We start from the raw sequence: 11,727 nt of genomic DNA, 5'->3' as shown, positions 1-11,727 counted from the left end.
TATCCACCTTAATGTTTGACCCAGCAATACAGCTTACCGTCTCCTGTAGCTGCAGCAAAGACTAGAGGTCTGACTGAAGACCAGATAACGCTGAAGAGATAAGTTTGCGATAACTGAAGAGAAAGAATTGGCTCAGCCTGCAACATGGAATAAAGGTGGACATGCCCATCAGTGCCAGCAGTGAGGAACAGGTTCCTGTGAAAAGATGAGTTACATTGACAATTTATGCAGTGGACAATATTCAAACGTACTTACACGTACCTGTTCATAAAGTTGCAATTCTGCTGCAAGAGACACAGGATTGGCCTTGTTTACAAAAGACTTACATTTCTATAGCGCCTTTCATGACCATAGGACCTCCCAAAGTGTTTTCCAGCCAATGAAGTATTTTGAAGTGTTATCATTGTTGTAATGTAGGAAGCTAATTTGCATACAAGATCCCACAAACAGCACTGCAATAATCAGATAATCTGTTTGTGATGTCTGTTGAGGGATAAAGCAAGAACTCCCTAGCTCTTCCAAATAATGCCGTTTAATATTTTACATTCACCCGAGAGGGCAGAAGGGGTCTCAGCTTAACATCTCATCCAAAGGATAGCACAAACAGTACAGCACTCCCTCAGGACTGCACTGGAGTTCTTCCATTCTATGATGAAAAGGGCTGCAGAATTTGCGCAAAGATAATCCTTCGGAGAGTGAAGTTACAAAAGCAAACACACACTATCATCTTAATAGATTAGTGAGGACCAGGGGTCTCAACTTTGAGTTACTTAAGGCCAGACCTAAGTTAGATGTCATGGGGTGGTCCTCCCCACCCCAGGACACTAGTGGACCTCTGGTACAGGCTACCAGTCATACTCTCCGAATTCCTTCAAGTGAAAGCTGGGCCTGTTTCTCGCCGAGGCAGAGATTACTTTATACAAAAGGTAGGTACTGCAAAGAATTCATGGCCAGAATCATGATCTGAACTAATTTTGATTACCCTGGAGGGGGGGGCAGCCCTTCAAGGAATTTCCCAGATTCCACCCAACCCCCCACCCAGAGTTCTCTTTCTGTCTGTCTGTCTGTCATTGTTCGTGTACTGACCTGTGGAATGGTGAGCAGTCAACAGAGTGAACAGGACCACAGTGCGGGGAGAAGGTGAACTGGGCTGGAGCCTTCAATGGAACAGAACCAGAGCCCAGTGACGCACGCATCAGAACCTCGGTCGAACATTTCAATACATAACCGCCTTCCACACCAGCAATGAATACGGTCTTGTCCAGGTGAGAAAAAGAGAGAGCAGTCACACCAAACAGAGTGCCCTCCCGAGCCTGTAGATGATTTAAGATAAATAAAAAGGGTGGAACAGAAAAGGATTAACATGTGCAACTGACAGGCTCCAGCTTATACAAGGTATAGGAATATAGGAAAAGGAGGCCAGTTGAGCACCTTGAGCCTGTTCCCCTGCCATTTAATGAGACCATAGCTGATCTGCGACCTAACTTCATATACCCATCTTTGCCCCATATCTTAACCTTAGATTTAAAATTAAGAATTGAATTAGCATCAATTGCTGTTTATGGAAAAAAAGAGTTCCAAACTTTTACTAGCCTTCACTCCTGAAAGGTCTGATTCTAATTTTTCAACTATGCCCCCTAGTCCTAGACTCCTCATCCAGTGGAAATAGCTTCTATCTATCCTACCAGTTCAGCTTAATATCTTGAAAATTTTGATCAAATTATCCCTCAGACTTCTAAATTCCAGGGAATACAATCCTATTTTGTATAATCTTTGTAATTTAACCCTTGGCATCCAGGTATCATACTGTTAATAAACACTGCACTCCCTCCAAGGCTTATATATCCTTTCTTCCTAAAGAGTGATGCCTAGAAGTGCTCACAGTACTCCAGGTGTGGTCAAAGTAGAGCTTTCTACCCCCCTGTATTCTAATCCTCTAGATATAATGGATGTGTATTTCATTAGCTTTTTTAATTACTTTCCGTACCCATCCATTACATTGTATTGATCTGTGTACCTGTACCCACAAGTCTCTATGGAGCTCCACTGTTTCTAGTTGTTCACCATTTAGAAAGTACCCTGTTCGATCCTTCCTTCTCAGGTCCAAGGTGATGACCTCGCATTGATATCCGTTTGCCGCAGTTTTGCCCATTCACCTTATCAATATCTTTGTAATTTTATGCTTCCATCTACACTGCTTACAATGCTGCCTATTTGCATCATCGGCAAACCTGGATAAGTGGCTTTCTATCCCACCATCTAAGTTGTTGATAGATACAGCGAATAGTTGAGACACTAATACAGATCCTTGCGAGACATCACTTGTCACATCCTGCCAATTAGAGTAACTGTCTATTATCCCTCCTCTCTGTCAACAGCCACTCAGTCAATTTCCTGAACAGGTCAATAATTTGTCTTCAAGTCCATGAGCTTTAATTTAGCTAAAAGTCTCTAATGTAGGACTTTACCAAATGCCTTCTGGAAGTTCATAAAACAACATCCATAGACTTCTCCCTGTCCACTACTTTAGTCAACTCCTCAAAACATCAATCAAGTTCGTCAGGCATGCTCTACCCTTTACAAATCCATGCTGGCTCCCTCTGATTAGCTGAAAATTTTCAAGGTGTTCAGTCACTCTACCTTTAATTAACGACTCTAGTAATTACGCAACAACAGATGTTAGGCTAATTGGTTCATAATCCCCTGGCTTAGCTTAACAAGGGCTCGGGTGCAGAATTGGTGAAGGTGGTTAGTGGAGCTACTCCAGCAGATGAGTTATAATCCACTATGCAGTTTGAATTGTGAAATATTTCAGAATGAATTCAAACCCTGATATCAGGACCATGGCAACAATTAACTCTTTCTTGGACAGTCAGATGCTGGTATGCATAGAAACCCCCCATTGCCTCACTGAACAGTCTCCAAACAAGCTACTGATAAATCTACTAGGGTAGTCTTTCTATTTGCCAGGTATGGGAGCACCCCACTCGCAACTACAGAATCTGTAAATCAACTGACCTTCCCCTTTATTCTTTCACACAAACCTCCCTACCCCTCCCCCCAACCCTTCCTTGGCTCTGTTCTTCTTCTTTGGCCTCCTTGTCTCAAGAGACAATGAGTAAGCAGATGGTCAGTGGTTTGTGAAGCAACGCCTGGAGTGGCTATAAAGGCCAATTCTAGAGTGATAGACTCTTTCACAGGCACTGCAGATAAAACTGGTTGTCAGGGCTCTTAAACAGTTGGCTCTCTCCTTGCGCTTCTGTCTTTTTTCCTGCCAACAGTTAAGTCTCTTCGCCTTTATGGCTGCCCGCCAGCTCTGGCGATCACTGGCAACTGACTCCCACGACTTGTGATCAATGTCACAGGACTTCATGTTGCATTTGCAGACGTCTTTAAAGCGGAGACATGGGCGGCCGGTGGGCCTGATACCAGTGACAAGCTCGCTGTACAATGCGTCCTTGGGGATCCTGCCATCTTCCATGCGGCTCACATGGCCAAGCCATCTCAAGCGCCACTGGCTCTGAAGGGTGTATATGCTGGGGATGTTGGCCGCCTCGAGGACTTCTGCGTTGGAGATACAGACCTGGCACCTGATGCCAAGGATTCTCCAGAGGCAGCGACGATGGAATGAATTGAGACGTCACTCTTGGCTGACATACGTTGTCCAGGCCTCACTGCCGTAGAGCAAGGTACTGAGGACACAGGCTTGATACACTCGGACTTTTGTGTTCTGTGTCAGTGCGCCATTTTCCCACACTCTCTTGGCCAGTCTGGACATAGCAGCGGATGCCTTTCCCATGCGCTTGTTGATTTCTGCATTGAGAGACAGGTTACTGGTGATAGTTGAGCCTAGGCAGGTGAACTCTTGAACCACTTCCAGAGCGTGGTCGCCGATATTGATGGATGGAGCACTTCTGACGTCCTGTCCCATGATGTTCGTTTACTTGAGGCTGATGGTTAGGCCAAATTTGTTGCAGGCAGCCGCAATCCTGTCGAAGAGTCTCTGCAGACACTCTTCTGTGTGGGATGTTAATGCAGCATCGTCAGCAAAGAGGAGTTCCCTGATGAGGACCTTCCGTACTTTGGTCTTCGCTCTAAGATGGGTAAGGTTGAACAACCTGCCATCTGATCTTGTGTGGAGGAAAATTCCTTCTTCTGAAGACTTGAACACATGTGAGAGCAGCAGGGAGAAGATGATCCCAAACAGTGTAGGTGCGAGAACACAGCCCTGTTTCACGCCACTCAGGATAGGAAAGGAGTCTGATGGGGCACCGCTATGCTGAATTGTGCCTTTCATATTGTCATGGAATGAGGTGATGATACTTAGTAGCTTTGGTGGACATCTGATCTTTGCTAGTAGTCTGAAGAGACCACGTCTGCTGACGAGGTCAAAGGCTTTGGTGAGATCTATGAAAGCAACGTAGAGGGACATCTGTTGTTCGTGGCATTTTTCCTGTAGCTGGCGAAGGGAGAACAGCATGTCAATGGTGGATCTCTCTGCTTGAAAGCCAAGCAGATACACTCAGCCAGCTTCTGGAGTTTGTTTAAAACGACTCGAGAAAAAGACTTTCCCCACTATACTGAGCAGGGAGATTCCACGGTAGTTGTTGCAGTCTCCGCGGTCACCCTTGTTCTTATAGAGGGTGATGATATTGGCAACGCGCATGTCCTGTGGTACTGCTCCCTCGTCCCAGCACAGGGAAAGTAGTTCATGGAGTGCTGAGAGTATAGTAGGCTTGGCACTCTTGATTATTTCAGGGGTAATGCCATCCTTCCCGGGGGCTTTTCCACTGGCTAGAGAATCAATGACATCACTGAGTTCTGATTTTGTTGGCTCTGTACATGCTTAAAAACTGTTAAATCTTGAACATCTTTCAGTTCTGATGCAAGGTCATTAACTCAGTTTCTCTCTCTCCAGAAATGCTGCCAGACCTGCTGAGCATTTCCAGCATTTTCAGTTTTTATTTTAAAATTCCAGCAGTATTTTGCTTTTGTTTTTGAGCTTAGCTACTGGTTGTCAAGAGCCAAGGTTGAAGAGAACTGATAGAGTTCAACCAGCTACCGCCATGCAGCTTCACCAGAACAATCTCACCACTGTTTGCCCAGCCAGAACCACCCTTCTCAACAGGGTGTTGGCTTGTAGTGTTATCTGGAGCTGAATGGGGAACATCTCAGCCCCCAGTGCCAGGTCTACACCTCCAGCTGTCATTAATGAGCCAGGATGACAAATGAATCATCAATAGTGCCCTGGAGTGCTGCACACCAGCTTGGTTTAGATTTCCAAGTTCAGTCTCCACATATATCATCTTGTGGATGATTTGACCCCACTTTCATCTGCCCTCTCCCCTAGGAAATCAATAAACAACTGACAAATGCAGGTTTGAGCACTTGCTAGATAAACAGCAGATACTAAAAGATTCTCATGAATAACACAGCTTACCATAAAACAGGCAAGGACACTGACACCATTAATCTGAACAAAGCATGGAGAGACACCATATTCCACTAAGATAGGAGCCTCAGCACCAGCTGCTGGGTTTTCTGCAACCCAATTACGACAGATGCAGAACCTTGGATATATGAGCACAATCTCTAAGTAAGACCCACCAGCAGCTGCTGTCTCCACTCTCATCAGCCACACAACAGACAGCCTCCACCATAATTGTGCAAGGACCTACAGCCTTAATAAATGCAAGTTGTTGTTCAGATAAGGTGCTATATATGCACCTATTCAAAAGCTTCTCCGCAGCTGTAGTTTCAGACATCCCATGAATGTCAATGTGATACTCTTTAACTGCTTTACCAGAGTGTCTGAACCTCCATTAGACAAAGCCCAATTAGACGTTACAATGGCTGTTCACCTTGTGGAGTTTGACATTGCGCGGCATCTGCTGAACAACCAGGGCGAACCCATCCTGCAATACCAGCCGGCCTCTCCCATCCATTTGCCAGATCAGAATCTTCCCATCAGTGCTTGAGCTCAGAATATGAATTCGGTTACTGCGACTTAAACTCTGGATCCATTGCACCTGTTTTGGGGGGGGGCAAAAAAACATGGAGTGGGGCAGAGAATTAAAATGGTAAGTCACAAAACTGTAAGCCAGTGAACAGAGAGAATCTGAAAATCCCCAGTCATGGTGTTCAGGAAAGTGGGGAAGGGCGGAGAGGGAAAAACACCACTCTGGGTACAATGAGGGGACCAGTGCCCTGCACATTTCTCAAATACCAGGAAGGACTGCAGTAGTGGAGCCAGAATTGCAGAATTACTCAACAGGTAAAAACAAAATATCGAGATACTATGTGACTTTTTCCAATCAGTTGCTCTGATCACCATGTTATGTCAGAGTAGGACGATAGAAGCAGGAGGCCATTCAGCCCATCGAGCCTGTTCAGCCACTCAATTAGATCATGGATGTTCTTTGTAATGTTACTTGTTCCTTTGATGTATGATCGATTGTAAGTCTCACAGGACTACAAGTAATGTTCAAAGAAAACGTGGGTTTTATTGTAACTGAACTAGAACACATATATACACAAATAGTTAGTGCATGAGCTACATCTAAACACATCTTGCTCTGTCAGACTCCACAACTAACTGGTCGTATATGACTTGACATCACTTCTACCGGTGATCTTCATTTACAGTTCCTTAAGTTGGTCCACTCTTAAGGTCATCCCACAACATTCTTTATCTTAACTCCATCCACCCGCAGGCTCATCCTGAACAATTCTTCTACAGGTCCCAGTCTTAGTCAGGCAGTACTGTGCTTTATCTGGGGTTGGCACCTGTTTAGTTCGCAACTGGGTCGTCTGGGAGTTTTTTTTAAATAAAGAAAAGTTGTTTTGATATTGGTTTAGTTGTTGAAGCAGTCTGCAGGCTGGGTTTTCCCTCATTGGTGCAGTTACTGCCAGAAGTAAACTAGACACAAATGTCAACCAGCCATTATTACCCTGCTGGGAACTTGCCAGGTTTTCCCTCAGTGCATCCTCATTACATATTGATGATGGATGAGAGGCTTAATAGCCTCCTCCTGTCCCTACATACCTGAGAGAATTGCGGCACAACAATCAAGTCCATTCCAAAAGCTACACAAAGAGTGATAACAACGTAAATGAGGATTGGGGGTGCAGGAGGGAGAGGAATGCGTATTACACAAATTTATATCAGCGTCCCATCTCCATGCAGATCCCAACAAGGTAAAAGGTTGTTAAATAAGGGAAGGGAAGGACAGAACAGAGGATCAGAAGAATCTGAAATAAGGTTTTTACCTGATAAACAGGCTCACGGTGGGTATCCTCGGACATCCCTGATCTAGCAATTAAGGGGTCATCAGTTTTACAGCTGTTCCACACTAAAACTTCTCCATTGAATAGACCACCTACAGAGAACAGCACATCCATTAAAGATAGAAAGCAAATCTTCATATAATTTTCCCCCCAACAGTTCATTTAATCCTATTCACTAACAATTTGCAAACTGTCCAATGACAATATTGTGTCACCAATGAGTTGGAGGAAGAGTGGGACTTACAGCAGGTCTCACAGCAAAAAACCTATTTTACAGCAAAGTCTATTGACTCATCAGAGTCTGCTTAAACAGTGCACAATAGCAAACAGGGCAAATCTGTATAATTTTTTTTAAAAATCATTCTCCGGATGTGGGCATGCTGGTAAGGACATCCTAGTTGCCCCTTGAACAGGTAGTGGTAAGCTGCCTTCTTAAACTGTTCCAGCCCCTGTGGTGAAGGCAATCCCACTGTGCTGTTGCAAATCATAGCATAGTCGTTATGTTACTGGTCTAGTTAGTAATCCAGAAACCTGGACTAAGGATCCCCTTTGATCAAATCACCCCTCAACCATCTAAATTCCAGAGAATTCAACTCTAGTTTGTGTAACCTCTCCTTGTATTTAATGCGTGCAGTCCAGGTATCATTCTGGTAAATCTATGACGCAGTGCCTCCAAGGCCAATATATCCTTCCGAAGGTGTGGTGCCCAGAAGTGCTCACAGTGTTCCAGGTGTGGTCTAACCAGGGCTTTATATAGCTGAAGCATGAATTCTACCCCCTTGCATTCTAGTCCTCTAGATATAAAGGCCAGCATTACATTATACTTTTCCAATATTTTCTGTAACTGTTCATGGCATTTAAATGATCTATATACCTGCACCCACCCCCCCCCCCCCCAAAGTCTCTTTGGACCTCCACGGTTTCTAGCTTTTTACCATTTAGAAAATACCCTGTTCCATCCTTCTTGGGTCCAAAGTGGATGACCTCACATTTGTCCTGCACTTTTACCCATTCACTTGATCTTTGTAATTTTGTGCTTCCACCTATACTACTTACAATACTGCCTATCTTTGTGTCATCGGCAAACTTAGCTATGTAGCTTTCTATTCTATCATCTAAGTCGTTAATAAATACGGTGAATAGTTGAAGCCCCAACACTGATCCTTGCAGATCACCACGAGTCACATCCTGCCAATTCGAGTACCCATTATTCCCTACTCTGTATCCTACCGCTCAGTCAATTTCCTAGCCAAGTTTTGGCTAGGAAATAATTTGCTTTCAATTCCATGAGTTTCAACTTTAGCTAACAGTCGCTAATGTGGGTCTTTATCAAATGCCTTTTGGAAGTCCATCTAAACAACATCTATAGACATCCCCTTGTCCACTACTTCAGTCACCTCCTCAAAAAATTCAATCAGGTTCAAAAGGTATGACCTACCCTTTACAAATCCATGCTGGCTCTCTCTGATCAGCTGAAAATTTTCAAGCAGTCACTCTGTCCTTAATTATACTCTTGTAATTTCCTGATAATAAATGTTAGGCTAACTGGTCTATAATTCCCTGGTTTCCCTCTCTCACCTTTCTTAAATTGCAGACTGACATGTACAATCTTCCAGTCTAAAGGAACAGTTTTTGAATTATTCTCTTCCAAAGTTCTGTCAATTAATATAGGTAACATCTACAATGTTAAACTAAAGGCTGTGTTTGCTGGCAACGCAACCACTAGATGGCACAGTACTTCTTCTTGGCATTTCAGCACAGACGAAGATTTTGGGATGGTTGTAGTCTTCGGTTGCAGGCCCGCCAGTGGCTAGTCAGGCCTATCCGTGACCAGCAGACTCTCCCACAGCGGGTGCAAGTGCAGGTGCAGTCGCTGCTGGGGGCAATTGGATCTATCCTTCTCCTTTTCTCTTTCATGCTGGCTCTTCACTCAGTCTCAAAGTTGTCTGTAGCTCTCCTGATGTAGCATCTACAGGCATCACAACCTATGGCCTGCGCTTCCCAGTGGCAATGGTCGATGTGGCACACAGAGGGACCTCTTCAGGGAGTCCTTGAAATGTTTGCATGGGGCCCCTCTGTTCCTTTTAGCTGTGGTCAGTTCTCCATACAACATGATCTTGGGCAGGCGACTTGTCCATCTGGGCAATGTGACCCACCCAACACAGTTGGCTTTGCAGGAGAATGGCCTCGACGCTGGTGATGTTGGCTGTTTGTGATGCGGTCCTGGCAGCAGATCTTGAGGATGCTGCGGAGGTAGTACTGATGGAAGCACTCTAGTAGAGTCATAGAGAGATACAGCACTGAAACAGGCCCTTTGGCCCACCGAGTCTGTTCCGACCATCAACCACCCATTTATACTAATCCTACATTAATCCCATATTCCCTACCACATCCCATCCTATATTAATCCCATATTCCCTACCATTCTCCTATCCACACTAGGGGCAATTTACAATGGCCAATTTACCTATCAACCTGCAAGTCTTTAACAGTGGGAGGAAACTGGAGCAACCAGCGGAAACCCACGCGGTCACAGGGAGAACTTGCAAACTCCACACAGGCAGTACCCAGAACCGAACCCTGGTTGCTGGAGCTGTGAGGCTGTGGTGCTAACCACTGCGCCACTGTGTAGGCGTACATGATGGAGGTATAGGACCCATGACTCGGTGCCATACAGAAGGGTGGTGATTAGATTAGATTAGAGATACAGCACTGAAACAGGCCCTTCGGCCCACCGAGTCTGTGCCGAACATCAACCACCCATTTATACTAATCCTACACTCATCCCATATTCCCAACAAACATCCCCACCTGTCCCTATATTACCCTACCACCTACCTATACTGGTGACAATTTTTATAATGGCCAATTTACCTATCAACCTGCAAGTCTTTTGGCTTGTGGGAGGAAACCGGAGCACCCGGAGAAAACCCACGCAGACACAGGGAGAACTTGCAAACTCCACACAGGCAGTACCAGGAACCGAACCCGGGTCCCTGGAGCTGTGAGGCTGCGGTGCTAACCACTGCGCCACTGTGCCGCCCCTCGCCCCTGGTGAGGACTATGGCTTTGCGCACTTTGCGTTTGGTCTGTGCTCTGAGACTGTGGTTGATCCACAGAAGTTTGTAGAGTCTGCCGAATGTACGGTTTGCTTTTGAGAGCCATTTGTCCACTTGCTAGTCTATAGTGGCATCAAAGGAGATGACGCTCCCCAAATAAGTAAATTGCTTGACAACATTCAGCTCGGTTCCCTCAATGACAATGCTTGGTGGTCTATATTCTTCTTGGGGTGCAGGCTGATGTAGGACTTCAGTTTTCTTTAAACTGCTTTTTAGTCCGAAGAGATGTGCCGCCTCGGAAAAATGTGTTGTTATACGTTGCAGGTCTGACTGACTGTGGATGAGGAGACCACAGTCATCGGTGAAAAGAAGTTCATGGATGAGTTTTCTTGTGTCTTTGTGTCAGCCTGAAGACGCCTGAGGTTGAAAAGGCCTCCATCAGTCCGGAAGCGTACGTAAACTCCCTCCTTAAGGTGTTCCGTTGCTTGCTGCAACATCATGCTGAAAAAGATGGTGAATAGGGTCGAAGCCAATACACATCCCCGCTTCACACCACTGGAGATATGGAAGGGACTCAAAAGTTCGCTGTTTTGCTTGATTTGTCCGTACTGATTTTGATGAAACTGCTTCACCATGGCCAGGAATCTGGGTGGGCATCCAAGTTTTTCAAGTATTTTCCAAAGTCCATCTCTGCTCAGTGTTGAATGCCTTGGTGAGGTCTATGAAAGTTACATACAGGCCTTTGTTTTGCTCACGACACTTTTCTTGTAATTGTCTTGAGTGCAGATACCATGTCTGTGGTGCCTCTGTTTGCTCTGAAACCACACTGGCTCGCTGGGAGGTTTTCTTCCGCAATGGTAGGCACAAGCCTGTTCAGAATTATTCTAGCCAGGATCTTCCCAGCAATAGAAAGGAGGGTGATTCCATGGTAGTTGGAGCAGTCTGATTTTTCTCCTTTGTCTTTGTACAAGGTGATGGTAACGGCATCACGAAGATCCTGTGGAATCCTGCCCTGTTCCCAGCAGGCCGTGAAAAACTCATGGAGTTTGATGTATAGGGCAGGACCACCCTGCTTCAAGGCTTCGGGTGGAATTCCATCGGCTCCGTGGGCTTTGTTGTTCTTCATCTGGTTACGGCACATACACAAATGCAGCCTCATCCATTAAAACATCACAGCGACGACTCAGACAGCTGCCAGTAATAAAGATGGCGCTGCTCAATTCATCACAAAAAATAAATTAAACCCAAATCCCCTCAATGGCTGAGATAGCTGCCTCCATCCCACCCCCAACATCACTCCACTCCATCCTGCCATCGCGCTTCTCTTCGCCACTCCCTCCCGCGCCCGTCTACTCACCACTCGCTCTCCGCCTCGCCGCTG

General features: G+C 45.4%; 1 protein-coding gene across 3 annotated transcripts in view; it reads right to left on the bottom strand.

The window, feature by feature from the left end:
- The window catches only part of dync2i2 (dynein 2 intermediate chain 2), a 66,938-nt gene that overhangs the window by 15,512 nt on the left and 39,699 nt on the right, over window positions 1–11,727 (bottom strand). For all 3 annotated transcript variants that reach the window (XR_010968979.1, XM_068012119.1, XM_068012120.1), the window contains exons 4-7: window positions 7,270–7,379; window positions 5,862–6,029; window positions 1,087–1,313; window positions 38–195 (exon numbers count right to left, since the gene is read on the bottom strand). Coding sequence is in view for 2 of the 3 variants with exons in the window: in XM_068012119.1 (XP_067868220.1) it covers window positions 38–195; window positions 1,087–1,313; window positions 5,862–6,029; window positions 7,270–7,379 (663 nt within the window). In the remaining variant the exon portion in view is untranslated. The remainder of the gene's footprint in view (window positions 1–37; window positions 196–1,086; window positions 1,314–5,861; window positions 6,030–7,269; window positions 7,380–11,727) is intronic.

Source organism: Heterodontus francisci, chromosome 32 (assembly GCF_036365525.1).
Source record: "Heterodontus francisci isolate sHetFra1 chromosome 32, sHetFra1.hap1, whole genome shotgun sequence".
Lineage (NCBI taxonomy): Eukaryota > Metazoa > Chordata > Chondrichthyes > Heterodontiformes > Heterodontidae > Heterodontus > Heterodontus francisci.
Note: the sequence above shows the minus strand (reverse complement) of the source record. Positions and strands in the feature narration are given on the sequence as shown.